Source organism: Culicoides brevitarsis, chromosome 1 (assembly GCF_036172545.1).
Source record: "Culicoides brevitarsis isolate CSIRO-B50_1 chromosome 1, AGI_CSIRO_Cbre_v1, whole genome shotgun sequence".
NCBI classification, from domain to species: domain Eukaryota; kingdom Metazoa; phylum Arthropoda; class Insecta; order Diptera; family Ceratopogonidae; genus Culicoides; species Culicoides brevitarsis.
Genome location: NC_087085.1, coordinates 26931211 through 26955375, shown reverse-complemented (window position 1 = coordinate 26955375; position 24165 = coordinate 26931211). Strand labels below are relative to the sequence as shown.

Here is a 24165-nt window from a genome sequence, read left to right as displayed (position 1 = left end):
AATGACCAATTTCAAGCTTAAAATTGAATAAATATTCATTCTAAAGATGATTTCTGATCATATTGGGTCGATATTTGGCGAAACAAAAAAATCAGAGTTTGGAGGTTCAAACTCTGATTTTTTTGCAAGTCATTTTTTGACCAGTTTTAAGCCTAAAATTGAATAAATATTCATTCTAAAGATGATTTCTGATCATATTGGGTCGATATTTGGTGAAACAAAAAAATCAGAGTTTGGAGGTTCAAACTCTGATTTTTTTACAAGTCATTTTTTGACCAGTTTTAAGCCTAAAATTGAATAAATATGCATTCTAAAGATGATTTCTGATCATATTGGGTCGATATTTGGCGAAACAAAAAAATCAGAGTTTGATTTTTTTACAAGAGGTTCAAACTAAAGATGATTTCTGATTTTTTTTCAGAGTTTAGAGGTTCAAACTCTGCAAGTCATTTTTTGACCAGTTTTAAGCCTAAAATTGTCATTTAAAGATGATTTCTGATCATATTGGGTCGATATTTAAAATTGTTCAAACTCTGATTTTTTTGCAAGTCATTTTTTGACCAGTTTTAAGCCTAAAATTGAATTCATTTTAAAGATGATTTCTGATCATATTGGGTCGATATTTGGCGAAACAAAAAAATCAGAGTTTGGAGGTTCAAACTCTGATTTTTTTGCAAGTCATTTTTTGACCAGTTTTAAGCCTAAAATTGAATAAATATGCATTCTAAAGATGATTTCTGATCATATTGGGTCGATATTTGGGAAACAAAAAAATCGATATTTGGCGAAACAAAAAAATATTCATTCTAAAGATGATTTCTGTACATATTGGGTCGATATTTGGCGAAACAAAAAAATCAGAGTTTGGAGGTTCAAACTCTGATTTTTTTTGCAAGTCATTTTTTGACCAGTTTTAAGCCTAAAATTGAATAAATATGCATTCTAAAGATGATTTCTGATCATATTGGGTCGATATTTGGCGAAACAAAAAAATCAGAGTTTGGAGGTTCAAACTCTGATTTTTTTGCAAGTCATTTTTTGACCAGTTTTAAGCCTAAAATTGAATAAATATTCATTCTAAAGATGATTTCTGATCATATTGGGTCGATATTTGGCGAAACAAAAAAATCAGAGTTTGGAGGTTCAAACTCTGATTTTTTTGCAAGTCATTTTTTGACCAGTTTTAAGCCTAAAATTGAATAAATATGCATTCTAAAGATGATTTCTGATCATATTGGGTCGATATTTGGCGAAACAAAAAAAAAAAAATCAGAGATCATATTGGGTCGATATTTGGGAAACAAAAAATTAGAGGTTCAAACTCTGATTTTTTTGCAAGTCATTTTTTGACCAGTTTTAAGCCTAAAATTGAATAAATATTCATTCTAAAGATGATTTCTGATCATATTGGGTCGATATTTGGCGAAACAAAAAAATCAGAGTTTGGAGGTTCAAACTCTGATTTTTTTTTTTTTTTTGCAAGTCATTTTTTGACCAGTTTTAAGCCTAAAATTGAATAAATATGCATTCTAAAGATGATTTCTGATCATATTGGGTCGATATTTGGCGAAACAAAAAAATCAGAGTTTGGAGGTTCAAACTCTGATTTTTTTACAAGTCATTTTTTGACCAGTTTTAAGCCTAAAATTGAATAAATATGCATTCTAAAGATGATTTCTGATCATATTGGGTCGATATTTGGCGAAACAAAAAAATCAGAGTTTAGAGGTTCAAACTCTGATTTTTTTGCAAGTCATTTTTTGACCAGTTTTAAGCCTAAAATTGAATAAATATGCATTCTAAAGATGATTTCTGATCATATTGGGTCGATATTTGGCGAAACAAAAAAATCAGAGTTTAGAGGTTCAAACTCTGATTTTTTTTTGCAAGTCATTTTTTGACCAGTTTTAAGCCTAAAATTGAATAAATATTCATTCTAAAGATGATTTCTGATCATATTGGGTAGATATTTTATGAAATAAATTTATCACCATTTTGACCCACGAAAGGTTTCGAGTCAATTTTCAACCCATTTTTGACCAATTTCAAGGCAAAAGTTGAATAATTTTTTTTTCACTTTGTCAAAATTTTAAAATTTTCATGCTTCGAACTTTGTAAACACAGCATTTAAGATGATTTTCAATGACAAGGTAAGACATTCAATCAATGAAACATTGAATTTTTGATGTTGTTGTATAAAATTGCTCGAGAGCTCTTTTAATAAATTGTACATTGATACATCTGTGTAAAAAACAGACGAATAACAAGTAAAGTTTTAACAAAAAGATTAAAATTTAATAAAAAAAAGTCTTTTGTAGATCCATGCGATCCCTCTCAACGACGAGAATTTAGTGGTGGTAGGCCAATGGAGCGGAATATTGGACAGATGGTTGAGAAACGATGGTCTTGGTGTAAGCTGGTTGAGAGATCAAGGTCTTTTGGACAACAGGTTGAGCGATCAATGTCTTTTGTACAACTGGGGTAGCGACAACAGCTTTTTGAACAATGGGGGTACCTTCTTTGCGGACAACGGCGTTGAATCCGTGGTGTGGGTCAGCGGTGTAGTCAACAATACGTTTGGTTCCGTCAGCTTCGATGAGGGAGTAAGATCCTTCGACGACATCTCCGTTGCGAGTTTCGTGTTGGGTCTTGGCGTCACCAGTCAAAGTATCATGGACATCATAAGAGAAAGCGTATTGTGGGTTGGGGTCATACTCATCGACCTTGGCGTAGGCAGGTTGAGCGACAGCTACTGGAGCGGCATAGGATTTGACGAGCGTTGGTTGGGCAACAACGGTCTTTGTGTATGCGGGTTGAGCATAGACAGCTGGTTGATGAGCATAGACAGCAGGAGCTGAGTATGATTGTTGGATGACTCCAGCTTGAGTGGCGGCTACGAGAGCGAAGAAAGCCAAGAACTGGAGAAAGAGAAATTTTTTAATATTTTTCACATAAAAATTCTTAAATTTTAAAGTTTTTTCACTTCCAGAGAAAACTTTTCTTAAACCTTTCACTCACTTTGAATGCCATTTTGCTTGAAAAAGATGATTGTTCGTTGCTTGCAGAACTGAAGAAATAATTGAACTGTACCTTTTTCATAAATTACTCACCTTTTTATACCGACCGGCCTAAGAAAAATTGCACATACAAGACGTACCTTACACACTTCCACCACGCATACATCTCACATTCGCAATTATGTTCACTACACCCAACGTGAGCTTTAAAAATCATTTAGCCTTAACAACAATACATATTCTCCGTAGGTACTTTACATTAAATATTCACATTTTAACAATACGTATTCGCATGCAATGTGTAAACACGCATCAAGCAGGTTGCAAAAAAAATGTCATTAACAAAGTTTAGTGGATCAATCTCGAAAAAAATTAGGAAGTGTTACATTGAAACTTGTGCCCGAAAATGAATTAAGGACAGACGTTTAAGGACACAATTTGCTCCGGCTTCTAATTTTCATTCGACTTCAAAAGTGGCATGACACTGCAAAATTGGATTATGCAACAAAAGTTCAGAGTTGCGAACAAAGTTGTCAAAAAATTATTTTTTTTTTAATTTTTTGAAAGTGAATTAAGGTGTACTTAATCGACTAAAAACTTGACAGACTTGGCGGTTTTCTGAGAAGATGAAATTAATTTAGGTCAATGATTTTCTAGGAAATATCAAGAAAATCCACAACGAATAAAAAATTAAAAAAAGTTTCATGGCAATAAAATATTTTAATGTCATGAATTTAATTTTTAATATCAAAATGTCTTTAGAGATAATAAAAAAATTCATAAGAGTCTAGATTAAAAACGCATTTTGCACAATACGTTAAAAAATGCAACATTTTGTAGATTAAAAATTTTTCTTAAATTGTGCATAATATGAATGAAATTCTATTCCAATTCCTTTGAGTTTGATAAATCGTGAAATTGACATTTCATTATATTCGACTTAATTAATTAAGTGCAAATAATAATTTAAAAAAAATAATAATTTTGTCCGCCACGTAATGATTAATTGATTAAAAATATATTAAAATTCATTTAAAATAATAAGGCCGCTCCAAATTTGTTTCTATGTTTTTGCCCCATGCCTCATTTCAAAAGTCGAAAATCCAATGGGGCAAAATAAAAAAAATTCAAAATTACATCAAAATTGACCATTTTTTGGTCTTTTTCCATATTTTTTCAAGGAATTTTCAAAAAATTTTTAAAATATTTTCTATTTTCAAGAATTTTTGTATTGAAAAACGAAATTTAACATAAAAAATTCATTCTCAAAAATATTATCAAAAAAATATTTTTCAAAATTTTTTAACCGTTATTTTTATGAAAATTTTTGTTTAAATTTTTTACTTGAAATACTCTGAGATCAATTTTAAATTATCAAATTTCAATGTAGATACCATAAAGAAAACTAAAATATTCATTGAGGAACAAAATTTGTAAAAATTTTGTCATTTTGCATGAAAAAGTATTTCAAAACTTCTTTTTTATTTTTGCCATTTTGAAAAAAAACTTAAAAACTCAAAATATTTTATATAATTTAAGTGATTAATGGTTCATTAATTGGTTGATTTTAAAACCTTAAATTTAAATAATTAAAATTTTTAACCTTATATATTATTTTGTGCCTTATTTGTTTGCATATTTCAGCTTTAAATTGAAATAAATTTTACGAAAGAAATTTCTCGAATATATTTCAAGAAAAAAATTTATAATTTTCTAAAAAACTAAAATTTTCTTTAAAAAACATATATTTTTTTTAATACAAAATACTTGTAAGTACAATTTACAACAAATATTTATTCAAAATATTGACAAAAAGCTCAACAGATTATTAAATTAACTCGAGTGCACGTGCTTGTCTTTATGACTTTACAAAATATTCAATGAAAATATATTTTTTTGTTAATGTTAAAAAAGTTTTAAAAACTGCTTAACCTCGAAAAATCAACGACATTTTTGACAATCATTGTAAAGGCTTATTTTGTGACGAAAACAGTGTCACAACCAGAAGAAAACAAGTCACGTTTTAATTATTTGAAATGATATTGAAAGAAAGCTTAAATTAAAAAGCGTTGTTTGGGGCTTAAATTTAATTTCAAATACTCAACAGATTTTTATTTAATTTATTTTTTTTTTTAATATCTATTAATTTTTTATTTTATCATCTATTTAGAAAATATCGTTTAAAAAATTTCGAAAATCCAAAAATTCGTTTAAACAATTTTTTAATTATCAAGAGAAAAAGAGAAAAATAATGTTAAAATTTTTTTTTAAAAATTCAAAAAAAAATTATGGTGAAAAATATGGAAAAAAGTCCATTATCATTATTCATTACTCCCACCTCCTTACTTTTTGAGGTTCAAAATAATGTGAAACATTTTTTGAAATTGTACTTGCCTGAAAGAAAAAATAATGAAGAGAAATTAAAGTAAGAAAGTTTAAATTAAAAACGAAATTTTTGCTGTTGTTGTATATCGCTTGAATGCGTCCTTTTATTTTTTTCTTAAATAATTATTTACATTGGAGTAAATAGTTAAATAATAATAATTATGAACTTAAGCATCCCAAGTTCACGTCAAAAATATAAAATTTTGCAACATAGGGCTTTTAAAAATAGTTTAACAGAGGAATAGTACTAAATTTGGATAGGATTGAGGATCGGGGAAATGGTTCAATTGAATTTAATGATGGTAGTTGTCATAGGCGTTGTAGGCCAAAGCTGGGGCAGCAGCATAAGACTTGACAAGAGCTGGTTGAGCAACAACGGTCTTTGTGTATGCGGGTTGAGCATAGACTGCTGGTTGAGCATGAGCATAGACAGCTGGTTGAGCATGGGCATAGACGGCAGGTTGAGCATAAGACTTGACGTATGCGGGTTGAGCATAGACAGCTGGTTGCGAGACGATGGTCTTTTGAACAACGGGTTGCGAGATCAAAGTCTTTTGAACAACGGGTTGAGCGATCAAAGTCTTTTGAACAACGGGTTGAGCGATCAAAGTCTTTTGGACAACTGGGGTAGCGACAACAGCTTTTTGTACAATGGGGGTACCTTCTTTGCGGACAACGGCGTTGAATCCGTGGTGTGGGTCAGCGGTGTAGTCAACAATACGTTTGGTTCCGTCAGCTTCGATGAGCGAGTAAGATCCTTCGACGACATCTCCGTGGCGAGTTTCGTGTTGGGATTTGGCGTCACCGGTCAAGCTATCATGGACATCGTATGAGAAGGCATATTGTGGGTTGGGGTCATATTCATCGGCCTTGGCGTAGGCTGGAGCGTAGGCTTTGACGAGAGTTGGTTGGGCAACAATGGTCTTTGTGTATGTGGGTTCAGCATAGACAGTTGGTGTAGCATGAAGGGCGTCATTGCCATAAGGATGACCATGAGAATAGTAAGCGGGAGCTGAATAAGCTTGTTGGATAACTCCAGCCTGGGCGGCGGCTACGAGAGCGAAGAATGCCAAGAACTGAAGAGAGAAAAATCATTAATTAATCACTTTTTTATCGATATTTCTTTCTTTTAAATATTTTTTTTTTTTTTTTTTAAGATATTTAATCTTTTTTTATCACTTTATTTGTAGGTAATCCAATGATATTGGTAATCCACTCACTTTGAATGCCATTGTTGATAAGAGCTGCTGTTGTTTACAGAAGTGAAGAAACAATTGAACTGTGTCTCTGTCAAAATTCACCCGAGTATTTATATCAAAACTACCCTCGAAAAAATAGAATGGCAAACTTTTTCTCGCACTTACACCTTGCCGCTCTCTGTACGTTACTCATTTATCCTGCCTACCTTCAATAATTCGAGTACGTAAGTGTAACAAAATTTTTGCGATATTTTTTTCTCTTTAATATCTACTACGTACTTATTATTTGACCATTACTACTGATCTACCTTATGTTTGTATAAAAAAAAAATTGAGTAATGCCGAGAGATACTCAACTTGCAAAAATCGTGTGACAATAATGATCTAAGGATGTTCTAAAACCTTGAACGAATCTTACAAACAACGATGCGACTCACAAAAAGGAAGGCGTCTCGCAAATCATGACTTTGGATTTTATCTCAACACATAATTAATCGTGTTAACAGAAGCAATAAAATCCAAAGTTATCCAATTTCAGGCTCACCACACCACACCATTGGTCTGCGGATTATAAAAACAAAGACCGACTTCAATTTCCGGCAACTCTTTTTGTCTTTATTTTCTTCTTTAATGTAGTGTTCTCATATTTCTTAAAAGTTTTGTGGTTCAACTATTACCGACAATAATAGCAGCAAGAAGAAAAAAAATTACTTCAAGGTCGCAGAACTTTTTTTATTATAATTCGATCACGCATGTTTGTTCACACAAAAGGAACATGCAGAATTTTTAAGTGAAAGGCACACAAAAAAACGTCTGGAACTGAGAACGCTTACACTTTTGTTAACGTCTGTTACACACGACCTTCATGCATTTCTTTTCTCATTTCTGTTTAATTTTCTTTTTTTTTCAGGGCTGAAAAAACTTTTGACTAAACTTTTTTTAAGTCATGAGACTTAAGTTTGTAAAAGTAAAATTTTTAGTTAAAAGTAAGAATAAGTCAAAGTTCAATTTCTCATTTTCATAAGTTTTTTTTTAATTAATTAAAATTAAAAAAAAATAATCAATTTAAAAAATGAAAATTAAGTTTTGTTCTAATTTTTAAGAATCAATCACCTACTTTCGTCTTTTTCGGCCCTGTTTCGTTTTTTTTTATTGCAGAGGCAGTGAATTGCAAAATATTTGATTTTTCATTACCGCCTGAAACGATTAACTTCATGTTGCAATTATTTTAAACGAATTTTTACGACTACCACCTGATTAATTATTCCTTCGAAAAAAATTAAGTCAAGATTACTATTTTTGTTGTGAATTCCTGCCGTGGCCCAATTTTTTGACACATTCACAGCTTTTTGTTTCATTTAAATATTTTACAAAAATTAGCGAAATAAAAAAAATTATAAATTCAGTTCATTACTTGCATACCATTAGGCTGTCTTGTTAATATTTTTGTCAAAAAATCATCGAATTTGTCGCAAAAATGTCATACGAGACACTCTTTATTCCATTATTACTGCAATTACACATAAAAAAGTAAAGTGTGATATTTTAAATAACAATAAACGATAACATTTAAAGCAGATTTTTGAACAATTTTTTTTTTTCGATAAATTTTATTATTTATTTTAATTAAAACAAAAATAATGCGTGACATGACATGAATATGACACGACAAGCCTTTCTTTGAATTCGATATTGTTATAAAATACTTAATTGGATCACCACTCAATTCATTGAATAACGGTTACACTGTAATTGACGCGTTGTCTGGCATTTACAGACGATGTCTGATGACTGATGAGTCATTCACTTACAATTTACAAACAAAGTTCATGTACACGAAAAAAAAATGTTAGATAAAATCTACGCACTTCCTCGATGGTCATATTGTTATTTGAGAGAGCGAAAAATACAAAAAAAAACTATTAAAATAACCATCAAATCGATACGAGTGCTTAACAATATTTTTCGTTACGTGATAGTTCAAGGTCGTTTATTTCATCTTTTTTGCTCGGTACTTGCCCTGCGGATTGAAAAGTGCTGATATTGCCCCTCTCAGGCCTTAAGGGGAGAATTTGATAAAGATGGTACGGATTTCAATACCTTTAGGGTTATCCCTTGAAATTTTATTTTAATCCCTTTCTTTACTTCTTTTTTAGCATCACAAAAGAAGAACAGTGAAGACATTTTAATTCAACCAACAATTATTTAAAGAAATTGAATATATTGCTTTAAAATAATAATGAAACCATATCTCTCAATGATGGAAAGAATGAACTGATTTATTGTAGAAAACTTAAGAGGATAACTTTTAACTAAGACTTTTCCGGCTAAAGACGGATCAACCCATTTTATTGAAGTGAGGAATAAGAATGGAGTGCTCACACTCCACAAAGCATGTGTGCTAAAGAAAATATTTGGAAAGGATATAGAGCGAAAAGGACAGAATAGAAAAATCTTATAGAACTAACAAGAGCTCAAATTTTTTTGTATATTGAAAAACAATTGATGAATCAGCCGAGTTATCGACAGATATTATGTCACCGTTAATCTAACTTACAACAGCACGTCATTCCTTAGGTCAGCGGCACTTGTATTCGTCCTACTAAAGTGAGATATGTCATTAATCTCAAGAAATCAACAACACATAATAGGTTATGGACACCACGGAGGCAAAAGGTTTTATCGTGAATTTTTTTTTCTCTATTCGTCTCACTGGTCCAAATGTTGAAGATCAACATTGCAAATTTCAGCTAGATAAACCGAAAACAAGCCTACATAATTCCACAAAAGACATCAACTTCGTAAAAGTAATTTTCATATCCCTAGTTGGCTGCTGCTGGACAATATTTAAATTAGCCCCTTAAAGGTTCAATATCACCCAATTTTCATCCATAAGATGCTCTTTTGCCAGCATGCCACTAGATACTTACCATTGTTGGCCTTTGTCATTTTTTTTACATTTTTTCAATTTCTATGAACCTCGTAAAATAAATAAAAATTAGATTTTGTTACAAGAAGGAAGGAACAATAAAACTTGTGCCAAGTCATGTCTTTGGTGTGTCTCAGTTGTAACCGGAAATCTACTATCAAAAGTTACGCATTTTATGTTAGACGATTTTTTCCTTTGAAATTCAGATCAAAATGCGGGTGTCTGGTATTTGGCAACAAAAAAAAAGTAGCAAAAACAATCAGGTGGCATAAAAAATGCTAAAGAGTCAATAAATATCACATAAAAATCAATTAAAATATTTGACCTTTAATAATCTTAATAAACGACGAAGAAAAAGAGTTGTACCTGCAATTTATTCACTTTAAATTTAAACGAGTTCAAAAATTGTTAATGTTATTTACTACTCATGCAATTTGTATGAAATGAAATAAATTTGAGTGCGGTTCAATTTACGCAAACAGCGACGACGCGTAAATACACATGTCAGACATTGACACTAAATTTGCTCGTTTTTTTTTTGTTGTTGTTATTGTCGTCGTTGTTGCGGTATTAAGATGGATGATCGACTTCTTTTTTCACGCTGACTTTTTGAATTAAATAACCACTGTGAAAGAATTCCACCATCACACACCGCACCTCCTCGCAACGTGCCAATGGAGTTGTGAAAGACAACAACAAAAAATAAAAATTGGTACCTCTATAATTAATTATTTAAAGAGTTTGTTTATGGGCTTATTTTCATGTTTGAGCATAATTCGACGACGTCGTTCGTCGTCACAACATAGCACTGACCTTATTATAAAAAACAAAAAATTATTTTTTGAATGTACTTGGACATGAAAGAGACTTTAAGACAGAGATTTTGTCATTTAGCGACAAAAGACTTGTCATTTATTGTAATAAAGACACGAACTCATGAGCGAAAAATGGTGAAATTGTAAAATAATTTTTTTAGATTGACAAAAAACAATATTTCGACACAATTTAAAAGAATTAAAATTAATGATTTATTATCCAAGTGAATTTAATTTTTTTTTAAGTAAAGTAAATTATTATTCTAAAGTGTTTTTATATTGAAAAAAATTAAATTAAATTTGTAAAATAAATGAATTTTTTTTATATTCATTGGGAATTTTTTTATTCCAAAAATTATTATTTTTTTACTTTTTAAAATTATTATCTTTTGTTCAATTTTACTTTTGTTCCAACAAGGACAAACTTTAATCGATACCAATTTGTTCGGTGAAATAAAAGAAATGTTTTTAATGTTGTTGCATATCACGCATGAGTACGCCTTTTATATTATTATTTTTAAAAATAATTATTTACATCAAGTAAATACTTAAATAACATACAAAAGAGCTTAAAAAATAGCTTAACAGGACAAGAATAGGACTAAAGTTCAGACTAAAAGTTTAAAGATGTAATGAAAGTAATTCAATTTAATGATGGTAAGCCAACGCTGGGGCAGCGGCGTACGATTTAAGGAGAGCTGGTTGAGCGTGAGCATAGACAGCTGGTTGATGGGCATAAACCGCTGGGGCAGCATGGGCAACAAGAGCTGGTTGAGCATAAGACTTGACGAGTGCGGGTTGAGCGATCAAAGTCTTTTGGACAACTGGGGCAGCGACAACGGCTTTTTGGACAATTGGGATTCCTTCTTTGCGGACAACGGCGTTGAATCCGTTGATGGGATCAGCAGTGTAATCAACAACGCGTTTGGTTCCGTCAGCTTCGATGAGTGAGTAAGATCCTTGGACAACATCTCCGTTGCGAGTTTCGTGTTGGGATTTGGCGTCACCGGTCAAACTGTCCTTAACGCCATACGAGAAGGTGTATTGTGGGTGTGGATCGTATTCATCGACAGCAAGTTTGGCAACGGGAGCAGCGACGGCCAATGGAGCAGCATACGATTTAACTAAAGCTGGTTGAGCAACAAGGGCGGGCTGGGCGTGTGCGTAAACAGCTGGGGCTGCATAAGCTTGTTGGATGACTCCAGCACGAGCGGCTGCGATAAGGGCGCAGAAAGCTAAGAACTGAAGAGAAAAAATCTCAATTAATTTCACATTTTGAGTAAGTTTTGTTCTTTTTCAAATGATTTTTTGATTAAAATTTCTTTCTTTGTCATTGTTTTCACTTTTTTTTTAATCGATATTGACTTTTTTGTTATTCAATATTTTTTTTTTAATACATAATCCAATTGATATTCCACTCACTTTGAATGCCATTGTTGATGATAACTGTTGTTGTTTACAGAACTGAGGAAATAATTGAACTGTGCTTCAATTAAAATTCACTTGGCTATTTATATCAAAACTACCCTATTGAAAAAATGGAATGGCAAATACGCAACTTTTGTCTTTTTGCCGCTTGTGAAATAAAGTACAGTTGTGTGTGCGCGATTCCTGTTTTTGATCCACTTTTCTATGCGTTTCATCGTAAAATTGCGGTTTAATTGCGATAAATGACTTGCAGACCAAAGTCAAGGACGTTTCTTGACCAACTCTGCCCTTTCTAATCACTTTTCGCTAATTAAAATATTTATGTCAGCAAAAATTTGTCACCACAAATCATAAATATAATTTATGACTCACACAATTTGCTGATTACTTAACAAGTTAGTCTGTATTTGCAATATAATATGTCTGACATGGTTTTTGTTGAAATCTTAGTTCCCTTTGATTTTTTTATGCAAACAATTCTTAGAAGAAAAAAAACTTATAGAACATAATTCAGAAAAAAATACATTAAAGTTGACGTAAATTTATAAAGTAGGCGTTGAAAATTACTAGAAGTTTTTTTCGACCTTATTGTTGTCTTAAAAGCTTTTGTAGACTATAAAAAGAAACTTGTTCTGCAAAACATTCTCTTATTGATCCCCTTCATTTTTTTTTTGTAAAAAGATGATCTTTACAAGAATTTAATGGTGAGCATAATACAATAAATTTTTTGCGATCTAGTATTGAGATAAAATGCAAAACATGTTTACAATGCTTCTTGTTCTAGCTTCTTGCACTACTTTAGTTATTGATTTAAAAAAAGTTATCAAGCGTTTAAGATGAAGAAATCATGCGATCTTACAATTTGTATGAACAGAATAAAACAAATTCTAAATGTTCGAGCCTTCTTGGTGACTTATCAAAGAAATTGCCTGGTTTTGAGTAGAAGAGAAATATTTAGGTAAAATTTAATAGAATAAGGGCGCAACATCAGGAATTTTATTTTTGATTCAGTTCGGATTAATGGAAACCAAATTAATGGAAAATTTTCTAACGTTAAATATGAAATAACTCATTTGGCATGTTGCGTCCCTTTCAGTACATCTCCAATAGATCCTAGTTTGGTTACAATTTGCTGAATATCTGTAGAATCCGAGGGGTTTGTACTAATAAGTCAAATCCAAAAAATCTATCAATATCCATTGTAATCAACAAAAATCAATTAAAATCCAATAAATCAAAAAAAAAATAAATAAAAAAAACAATTTATTGAAATCAAAAAAAATCATCAAAATCCAAAAAAAAAATTTAACGTATTTAAAGACAATTTACGAAGATTTTGAACTTTTTACGTGTTTAACGATCAACTAACGGCGAAAAAAATTGATCATAGGAATCTGGGTTTAACAGTCTTTTCTCCAAATATCAAATTTAATTTCATTCTTTCTTCAACCATCAAGTAGAAACAACGTAAATGAAAAATAGTCCCAATTGCCTTTGCAGGTATAACAATTTCCGATTCTATGTATATCCTGCAAACTCCAATATTTGACCACCGCAGTTAGAAATGACTATGCGTGCATTAGCAGAATCCATTGAAAACTTAATTGAAATCGTAAAATTAATTTTCGTAATTGACTCAATTAGATTTGCATTTTGATCCAATATTTATTTGACAATTTCTATTGTTAGATAACGGTTTATACGGCAAAAAAAAACCAGGTTAAAACAGTTTTCCTAAAAAATAAAAAAAAAACATTATGCCCTCAACCTTCAAGAAGAAAACATCGAAAACAAAAATAGTCCAAATTTGCCTCATACAGGTAAAAAATCCTCAATTCAAAAATAAAAAGCCTTATAAACATCTATGAACCACAATCAGTTTGGTGAACCGCGAATTGTCCACATACGACGAATAATTGCTGTCACGTTGTTAACGACCGTAATAATTTTATGGCAACCATTAACTTTCTTTAGTTTTTTTCATGAGAGAGAAAAAAATATTCTTTCTTATCAAAACTGTTGAATTCTCATCACGTAAAATCCAAAAATTCTGAAATTTCCAATCAAAGCAAATTTACAGATATAACATCTAATCCGACTTTCAATCCTTGCATTCATGTAAAAATCATAGTAACCATTGCATTACTTTCATTTGCATAATTCTGACGTCTTTATTAGGGGACTCAATACTTGAAGAGTATTTTATTACCTAATCGTCGACTGCATTGCCTACTACGTTGATGCACCACACCATAATATTTAATATATTAATAAAGCGAAAGCAGACATGTCTTACGACGTGATCGGAGGAACTGAAAACCTTTTGTAATAATAAATAATTTAAATTTTAAAAAATTTAAAGAATTATAAAATAATATTTTTATGATTAAATTATAAAAAAAACAATTACCTGATAATTTGACCTTGACAACGTTCGCCAAAAATAAAATCCCAGATGACTTAATAAATAAATAAAATTTTCTCTTGAAACATACTTCAAAATATTTTACCTACCACTGTTTCCATCTCCATTTTGCCCTCGGGATACATGTTAACTGCAATATCTTCTTTAATCGTTTACAGTAGTTTGGCTGAAAACAAAGCAACAAAAAAAAGCACTTCAACACGACTTGTACCTACATGAAGATTGTGTCACAATATTGCAACCCGTTCATGTCATTTTTACACGCAAAAATTGCTCGATATTTATTTTTTATAAATACCTATTATTATCACATTCGCATAACCCAAAATAATGACATAAAAATTACATATGCAAGTAATTTCATCTGTCCATAAGTGTTTAATGTACTACACGTCGTACACATTACAATGTTACTGCCTTATGCAATTTTTTTGGACATTGGCTTCAATTTAAATAAATACTTTTTGTTGCTTTATGCGCGGAATGTGGATTTACCACAAAACTAGTCTAAATATTTGATTTATGCACGTGTGCAAAAAAAAAATGTTTATGTCTCACTAACGAACGTAAAAAATGATCGCAATTTGTCTATTTATTTGTCCAGCTAAGCGGATATCTCTATCGCCGAAACAATAATCGTGAATTGTGCTTGAACTTGTACTTGAAATTCTTTGTTTTCTTTGCTCTACGAGCCTCTTTGATCATAATTTGGGTTGCGTTGCCGCATAAAGCTACAACTTGGCTATGCGAGGAAAAAAAATTAATTAAAATATATTTTAGGATTATTGCTTTTTGGGATGTAGGATGTTGGTAACAACGAGTCTTGTCATATCAATCACTCGTTGCTTGTTTGATGGAAGCTTGCTGTGCAGCGGTTCGTTGTATTTTTGTCTTGTACGACAGTGACCTCAATCTTGCTCAAGTAATTCATGCTTATTCATCATTTTGCAGCTACAAAAATTTCCTTGAAATCTAAATCTGATGAGGAATATGCAAAAAAAAAAACAAATTTGCGTTTTGAACTGAATTTACCTGAACGCGAAATTACCTTTAATTAGTATTACATAAAGTCACCCACTTCCCTAAAAGTGATTAATGCATGTACGGAGGTAGGTAGGTTATTAGTTCAAATGAAATCGAAATTAAATTTAAGACGAGATAAAATCTAATCGATTTCAAGTTCACACAGCCCTTTAATGTTTTTTTTTGTATTTCACGTTTTTTTTTCTTGTTTTGACTGAGCTTTGAGAAAATATGAGCGTACATACAGACAATGTTGGTACTTTGTTGTTGGTCCATAGCTGACGGTAGCTGCGTTGATGTTGGTATTTCTATTCTCTTTGTAGCCATTAAGCGTTTGATATAAATAGGCGAGCAATTTTTGAATAAGGCACAGTTCAATTATTTCTTCAGTTCTGTAAACAACAAAGCATCTACCTGAAAAATGGCATTCAAAGTGAGTGGAATATTATTCAAAAATAAATAATAATTATTTAAAATAATTACAAAAAAAATAATAAATAAAAAAAAAATTAAAGTGAAAAAAAAATAAATGAAAAAAATTTAAAAAGAATAAAATAAAAATAAATTAAAAATTTAATTCAAAAAAAAATGTGAAAAAAAATTAATAATAAATTTTTCATCACAGTTCTTAGCTATCTGCGCCGTATTGGCCGTTGCTCAAGCCGGAGTTGTCCCATCAGTCTACCATCACCAACCAGCTGTCTACACTCATGCTGAACCCGCATACGCCAAGACCGTCGCCTATGCTGCCCCAGGTAAGAATCTTCTCTCGTTCTTTTTGAAATGGGACCCAAAAGTTCTTTCGAATCGAATCGCAGTCCCATAAAACACTTTTGTATCCCAAAACTTTTCCAATCCAAAACGCACATAGCTTACCACCAATACAACTCCGTTCCAGTGCACAAGACTGTTGTCGCTCAACCCGCTGTCTACGCACACGCCCCAGTGGTCCACAAAACCGTCGTCGCTGCCCCCGTTACCAAAGTCGTTGATGAGTATGACCCACACCCAGAATACTCCTTCTCATACGGTGTTCAAGACAGCTTGACCGGTGACGCCAAGAGCCAACACGAAACCCGCCATGCCGACGGAACCGTCGAAGGATCTTATTCCCTCGTTGAAGCTGACGGAACCAAACGTATTGTTGACTACACCGCTGACCCACACCACGGATTCAACGCCGTCGTCCGCAAGGAAGGTCATGCCGTTGTTGCCAAGGCTGTTCCCGTTGTCCACAAAACCGTCGTTGCTGCTGCCCCAGTTGTCCACAAAACTGTTGTCGCTCAACCCGCTGTCCATGCCTACCATCATGCCGAACCCGTTGTCTATGCCCATCAACCAGCTGCCGTCGTCAAGTCGTACGCTGCCCCAGCATACAACCACTACCATCATTAAATTTTTTACTTAATTTGAATTAACTGCCCTATCATTGCCTGCGAACACAAAAAAAATCTTTATCTGTTCCTAAATTCTCCGACTATATTTATTTTTTTAATTATTTGCAAATTGTAAATATTTATGTAAAAAAATAAAAAGACGCTTAATTGCGTATATATTGAAGATACTTCTTGTTTTTTTACCTGCATCAGCGTCATAATTGCACACATTAATTTAAAGACACATAATAACCAGACACGCACCAAAAAATTACATGATCCGAAAGTGAACTCATATTTCGTCACAATAACCTTTAATTTTCGACTTGCGCTGTATGTATTTATGTCATGAATTCTCACATATCTCGCAAAATTATTATTGAAAACTTGAACTACTTTTCGACTTGGATGTCCAATTATTTCATCAGTCACTCAAACTGCAGTATTTATTGTTTTTCGCGACTTGTGGTCAGCGCGAAATCAGATAAGTTTTGATGGAATTTTGCAATTAAAGTGGGTCCTCTCGTTGAAACAAACATCGTTGATTATCTGAAATTGCATCAACGAATTGTTTAACAAGATGAAAAATAAGTCGAAGGCGCTTGTCAAGGTAAATGACCTATTGAAGTGCCTAATAATTTAATTTTTGATTGATTGGATCGTTAATGCCCTTCTTACTCTTCTTATCCGTAAACAAATCTTGCTAAATTAAGAACGAGACAAGTCAATTTCGTGCTATACCAATAAAATTAATAATAATTAAACAAATGAGGCGGATACAAATATCGAAAATGTTTTTTGATTTTATTAACTTTCAAAAAATATCAGGAAAGGTTTATCAAATATCTAAAAATTTTCTTAAAAATTTCTAAAAAATTTTGGAATTAAAGAAGGATGAATATTTTTCTTTACAAAATTTTCACTAAAAATTGCAAAGTAAAAAATTTTAAAATTATTTCAATAAAAATTTAAAAAAATTTAAAGTTTTTCATTTTTTGATAAATATTTCCAATATTTATACTAGTTCAAAATTCAAAAGTTTTGGAAAATTTTATTGAACATCCACGGGCTAGAGGTAAATAATTTTTTTAGCTTTTCCTGTCAAGTTCGCAAAAAATAATTCACAATGAACAACATAACTTTTTTCGTGACAAAATATTTTAATTTAGACAATTTTATCGAAAAAAAATTATTTAAATTATTGTTCAAATGTCCATTTTGTTCTATATTTTACGCATTGAGTTTCACTTAAAACAAAAATGATGATTTTTGAACATTCAAGTATGCGATATTAAGACATGACATGCAAACAAAAACAAATCATCAGAATTAAATTTTATACCATTATTTAATGAAGTTATGAATTTATTGCTTTCAGTTTTCTTGGAGGAAACACGTGAAATAAGGTACTTTTTGGATGATTAAAAGACTTCATTTAGCTAAAAAATTTTATCCTTTTTTGATAGACTCAATAACTAAATATGGTTATAGGTTATGGGCAATATCAAAATGGATTTTTTAAAATTGCAGTACATACCAACTAATGAACAAACAGCTGACGTTTTAACAAAATGATTGAGCAAAGTGAAGCACATAAACATGATGCAACTTCTTGGAATCAACAATTAACCAGCATAATAATTGTTGAGCAATAATAGTAAACTGGGAGAGTTTACTTGCTTCCGAGGGGTTTATATTGTGAGTCTTGAATCCAATTTTAGGTATGGATCGACATTGGATTCAAATGGATTCGAATGGATTCGCAATGGATTCACAATAAAAAATTTTTCAAGAAATTATCTAATTAAAGAAGACAAAGTGCATTGCTTTTCCTATCAAGTTCGTCAAATCTTTTTCTGTCAATTCAAAATGAACAACGTAATTTTCTTCTGTACAAAATATTTTAATTTTGATAAGTTCATTGAAGAATTTTTCATACATTGTAAAGTTAAAAATTCTTTTGTTATAACAGTAATTACACCAAAAATTGCTTAAAATCTTTGTTTTGCACGCTTTAGTGCATGTTATTGCAAAATATAAGAAGTAAATTAACACTTCCATAAAGACTTTTTATGATTTATCCGGATTTTCATAGAAAAAATCAGCTTCAAAAATATGGTTGGTTTTGAAATACTAAATCGAAAAAAATCAAAATTTTCGATTTTTTAGTTTTTATCGATTTGATGATTTTAGAAGCCTGTAACAATGTAATAAAGCTTATTTAGCATGGCTAAACATGTGTGCAAAGTATAGGCTCAATATATTTGAAGAAAATAAGTGTTTTTAAAATTTCAATATTTTGTGGTTAATTAGACTCAAATCAAGATCTTTTTAAACAAGTTTTTAATTATTTGATAAATTTATGCCATTTTACATAAAAATTTTAGCTTTAAAACTTCTTATATTCAACAAAAATTGAAAATCACGAACAAAAATGCTCATCACGGTAAGTCATCCTACCCAGAAATATGAGGATGACTTACCGTGATTTAGTTTGGCTTGAAAAAAACTATGTTTAAACAATAGTTTGACGGTTTTAACCCACTAAGTGACAAAATTTAAGGGCTTTGGGCACAAATTGTCCCTAAAAAAACTGGGAGAGACAGTGGTAAAAATGGGGATGCATTCTTTTCATGCAATGGTTAGTACAATTACAGATACATTTTTTTTTTTTTTTTTTGGATTCGGACTCACAATATAAACCCCTCGCTTGCTTCAGTTTTTACTTGATTTAGTTATTCTCTAATAAAATTTACTTAAAATATTTAAAAATGATACTTTTGTCTTTCGTCTAAAAATAAGCTTAAATTAAAAATTTAAAGTCAAATTATTTGTTTTCAATTTTTTTTTAGTTCAAAACTTAATTAATTAGTTACATGATTTTTTTTAGTTTTTCGATCGTAGTAAACCAAAAAATTTTATATTATTGTTTTGGCCTAATCAAAGCACTCGTTGCATATACAGCTATTCAATGGATCCTATGTTAAAACAAAAAAAAAAGTTGTTTGGGTGTCTCATAATGAGGAGCAAAAAAAATTGTTAAATAATGAGATCCACTCACACATCAATAAATCCACACCTTCCCGCTATTCATGTTCTCTGTTTTTTTTTCTTGTTTTACATCATCCCACCGTTCGTTCCATTTATCCAAAGCAATGCACTTATCTCCTCACTCCAATTATTGCCGCTGCATACAAACCCATTACAGACTTTTTTTTTGTCCAAAAGTAATTCAAGGTCAAGCCATGCAGCAAAAAAAAATGAAAGTGCCCTGCCTCAACATTGCGCGACAACGACAAATATAAAAAAAAGTTGTCCAGGACAAGATAATGATTGAGCTGGCAATAAACTCAATTTTTTAAAAAATTTTCCTGTTTGAGGTTTATTGTAACAACTTTTTTTTCGTCGACATTGCTCGACTTTACAATGCAAAGCAGAGCAAGGTGTAAACGGGAACTCTACTTTTTTTTGCTGCTGCTGCAAATGAATCAAGGTTAATGTGTAAGAAATTAAAATATTTTATATTGAAATGAGATTTTAATTTAAGTTTAATGAAGTTGAATATTTGACGCGGGACGACGTCATAATTTTTGTGAACAAGACTCGATCATTGTTGATGATGATTTTTTGAAAGGAGACACGTCACATCGCATGAAGTTGAGTGAGGTTCGTATGGATCAGAGCAAGAGCAGCTGAGAAGGGATGTTCAAGGACACTTTGCGCAGCAATCGTTGTGTACAAAGCATCAATCAAGTAACGATATTTTGACATGCGGTTGGTCACGCGAAAGAATTCAGATTAGCTGGGGTGATGAAATAAACATGCTTAGGAGTGACGTTTCACACGAAACTCTTTGTGAGTTAAAGATTATGAAGATTTGAAAAAAATCATAAAATTGGTTTGTCATGAAATATTTTAAAAGCGGATGAAAAAAACTAAAATAATGTTTTTTTTTTACGGCTGAACAATAAATCAGCAATTAATCCTTCTTCGTAGTATGTTGAAGTTATTTTTATTTTTTTGTATGTAAGGATAAATGTAATTCTGACATTTTTGTACACTTTTGGTATAAAACAACGACGTCGAAGTTGGCGATGACCTGTAAAAAATTTATTTAAAAGTAGGATTCGAGGTTCTTTGCCATAACATTTATTTCAGTCGCCGCCAACTTTGACGTCGTTAAATCAATTTCCCTTCAGGATTTAGATTTTTTTTTCTCAATTTCGTTTTCTCATTCATTTGTTCATTTCATTCATTCTTCTTGTTCTTCTTGTGCTTCTTTTAAATTTAATTTTATTTTGTTACTAAATGTTTTCAAATATGCTAAAATTGTATTTTCTTCCTTGTAATTATTGTAATTCAAAACAATAATTTGTTCCATATTTCTCTTGTATTCACATTTTTGGGTTTCCTGACGCAACGGCTCATTTGCGATCATATGTTTCATGGAGAAAAATAATGTACTCGAAACGACAAACAATCCTAGTGAAAAAAATTTCAAAAAAATTGACATTCAAATTTTGACGATTTGCTCACGTGAAAATCTGACAATTTTCATAGGTTCAGGTTGAATTTTTTCGAAAAAATTTTTTTCACTGGAATTGCTTGTCATGTCGAGTAGATCATTTTTCTCCATTAAACATATGGTCGGAAACGGACCGTTGCATCAGAAAATCCAAAAATGTGTCGATTTTCATACATTTTACTCTACAGTAAAATCGGTTTTTGAAGAAAAACTGGGAAAATTAACCGCCAGAGAGTTTCGCTAGAACAAAAGTTTCTTATTTTTTCATGCTCTAGATGGAATATATCTTAGATTTTTGATTTGACGAAGTTGTGATTTTCCGTGATTCGTCGTGAAATGACCCATATGCTAAATGTGAAAGAAATAAAAATTCACTTCTATATAATTTCCGTCAAAATCTACCTGATAGTACAAGAATAAAAAGAAAACCCCCCTGGTCATTTGAAAAACAAATCTTTAACCCAACAATAGAATGGATTACCGAATGGAAAAATGCGACATTATAAATAAAAGCTTAATAAGCGATCCAAATAAAAAACTTGCAGGATTTGACCTCAATCGTGAATCTTGGGTGAAATTGAACCGTGTCAGAAGTAATCATGGAAGATGTAAATATCTATTAAATAAATGGGGAATGGCAGATAATGGAAGTTGCGAATGCGGAATAATACAAACAATGGATCATTTAATTTTTGAATGCTCATTAACTCGCTTTAACGGGACAAAGCTAGACCTTCACAACCTTTCCGAAGAAGCCTTACTATGGTTGGCAAACCCAAATTTAAAATTTTAAATTTCATTTGAAAAAATTTGATAATAAAGTCATACGATAATAATAATCATTTTGTCTTTGTAGAAAATTTATAGAAAAAAATAATAATCTACAATTATTATGAACGAAACAATTTGTTCTATTTGTTGCTGACTTTTTTGCACATTTGCATCTTCGGTGTACTGTTGTTTCAGTTATTTTAGTATCGTGTGGCGCCATACGGCCTGCGTAAAATGGAACAAACACCCGTTCACGGTTGTGGTTGGGAATATTTCATGGCAGGCATTTAAAAAGGCTTTCTCAAAATCCGAAATGATATATATATCTTGAAATGATATTCAATATATTGAAGATTGAACAACATGTTGAATTCAGAGGCTCGATCCTGTAAATGTGTAAGCAATCTTGTGTAAAAAAGTGGAGTTTTTCTTGTTGCCAAGCAGTACACGAATGGAAACGTGTAATTCATACAGGTTCCATGTATGGTGTTCCGAAGCAAATCCGTCCTGTTTGGGAGATTTACTAGACATTTGACATATTATATCCTTTTGATCTTATATTCTTCAAGAAAATTTTTAAGATTAAAAAATCTCTTAAAGGTTATGCAATGAACTGCACACTAAAATATCGTTCAAAATTATTCAGACACGTGTTTCATTGTCCGTTATCATTACTTTGCGACAACTTTATTGTATTTATTTTTTAATTGTCATTCTCAATAAACGTGACTTTTGACACCAAACCAAAATATTTTAAAAAATTAAAAAAATTAATGTAATTTTATAGTCAGTAACTCATCAAAAATTTTTAAAAATACTTTTAACTGGAAAATAAAAAAAAAACAAGGAAAATTTTTTTGTTTGATCGTTACTTTCTTATCAACATTACATCACAATCCTGTGTCTACCGCAACCTAAACCTACATTTCATTTCACTTACTTGCACGGCAGGTTTGTTGATTGTTTATTATTATAAATAAAATAGACGCGAATTTCTTTCTATACTGTAGAAATGTACGTACAATTGCCATGAGACAGTTTTTCATTGTTTTCATTTTCGTTCTGTACACAGAAAAAAACTGTTTTTATACAGAAAAGGCATATTGTCACATCGCGACATTCTCGTCAAGAATGCAAACAAATCTGTTGCAGTTTGTGTTTTGTGAGGTAATTGAGTACCTGCGCTTAGAATTTAGCGCGCGAATTTTCATTTTTTTTTTTTATTTGAGCTTGACAGTGAAAAGTTTTTTTTTGTCAATCAATCTCTTTTAGCTGTGAAAATTGAAGGTCGTTGAAAAAAAGTAAACAAAACTAAATTAAAAAAAAATATTTTTTTATCAAAAAATAAATAAATAATTCAAAGAAATTGTGACATATTTATAGCTTTTGATTTTTTATTTTTCTTTTGAATTTTAATTAATTTATTTATTGTTTTTGCATAAAAAATATGAAACAAAGTAAAAAAAAAAAAATTATTTAGTAGAAATTTCAAAGTGCATTAGAACAGTAAATATTTTAATTTAAACCATATTTAGTTATAACTTCAGCTTCCTAGAAAAATCATCAACTTCCGTAAAATCTATCAAAATTAATAAAAATTACTCAAAAGTTTTGAGCGAATTGTCACACAATTAAAAAAAAATTTCTCAGACACTATCTTGCCAATCGAGACTCAAAATTTGCATGTTTAAAATTATTATCAGACAAGATCATCTTGCAAAAATTTTATTTTCTTAGTCAATCATCATATTGTTGTTGTTAGTTTGTCTGATTACTACGATTATCATCAAATTCACTTACATCAAACAAAAAAGTTGCAATTTTAAAACAAAAGCACATGTTTTTAATAAAGAATTTGAATTTCTTTCACTTACGTGATTGATTGACTTGAATTAGAAATTATCGTGAAATTGGTGAGTCATTTCCGGTTTTTCTCGAAGATTTAATTCTTTAAAAAATTTCAATTCATTCATTAAAATGCACTTATTTACGACGAAAATGTGCTAAAAAAATTCTCTCTTTGACCCATTTTTGAGTTCATTCATCATAATTTACACTTTTTTTGCTCTTGTCATCAAAAATCTCACTCCCGCGCTTTGATTTATACCCAAAACTCACGAGACCGCTCTCAAATGATGTGTAACGAACGTAGAAATGATCATCGTTTTGATGACATGCGAACTTGTGTCTATACGGTGAGAGTTGTGTAGAAAAAAAGGGAAATGTTTAGATAGAACGCAACACAGAACTTATTGAAGTAGGGTCAGAATTG

The 24165-nt window shown here is 31.1% G+C and overlaps 4 protein-coding genes across 4 annotated transcripts; 1 reads left to right on the top strand and 3 right to left on the bottom strand.

The window, feature by feature from the left end:
* Positions 1-2348: 2348 nt before the first annotated feature.
* On the bottom strand, positions 2349-3030 carry LOC134835756 (larval cuticle protein A2B-like). The gene is made up of 2 exons (XM_063850703.1): positions 3019-3030; positions 2349-2918 (listed from the first exon to the last, which is right to left on the bottom strand). The coding sequence occupies exons 1-2, from the start codon at positions 3028-3030 to the stop codon at positions 2349-2351; spliced, it is 582 nt and encodes a 193-aa protein (XP_063706773.1).
* Positions 3031-5695: 2665 nt separating this feature from the next.
* Positions 5696-6634, bottom strand: LOC134837538 (cuticle protein 19-like). Its single transcript, XM_063852919.1, has 2 exons — positions 6623-6634; positions 5696-6478 (listed from the first exon to the last, which is right to left on the bottom strand). Exons 1-2 carry the CDS (start codon positions 6632-6634, stop codon positions 5696-5698), a joined length of 795 nt encoding a protein of 264 aa, XP_063708989.1.
* Positions 6635-10993: 4359 nt separating this feature from the next.
* LOC134837537 (larval cuticle protein A2B-like) lies at positions 10994-11779 on the bottom strand. Its single transcript, XM_063852918.1, has 2 exons — positions 11768-11779; positions 10994-11587 (listed from the first exon to the last, which is right to left on the bottom strand). Exons 1-2 carry the CDS (start codon positions 11777-11779, stop codon positions 10994-10996), a joined length of 606 nt encoding a protein of 201 aa, XP_063708988.1.
* A 3863-nt stretch (positions 11780-15642) lies between these two features.
* On the top strand, positions 15643-16616 carry LOC134837536 (larval cuticle protein A3A-like). Its single transcript, XM_063852917.1, has 3 exons — positions 15643-15654; positions 15847-15976; positions 16093-16616. Exons 1-3 carry the CDS (start codon positions 15643-15645, stop codon positions 16614-16616), a joined length of 666 nt encoding a protein of 221 aa, XP_063708987.1.
* The last annotated feature ends 7549 nt before the right edge of the window (positions 16617-24165 follow it).

Coding starts and splice junctions, on each gene's coding strand:
- LOC134837536 (XM_063852917.1), top strand. Junction 15,977..16,092: donor CGTCGCCTATGCTGCCCCAG/GTAAGAATCTTC, acceptor AAACGCACATAG/CTTACCACCAATACAACTCC.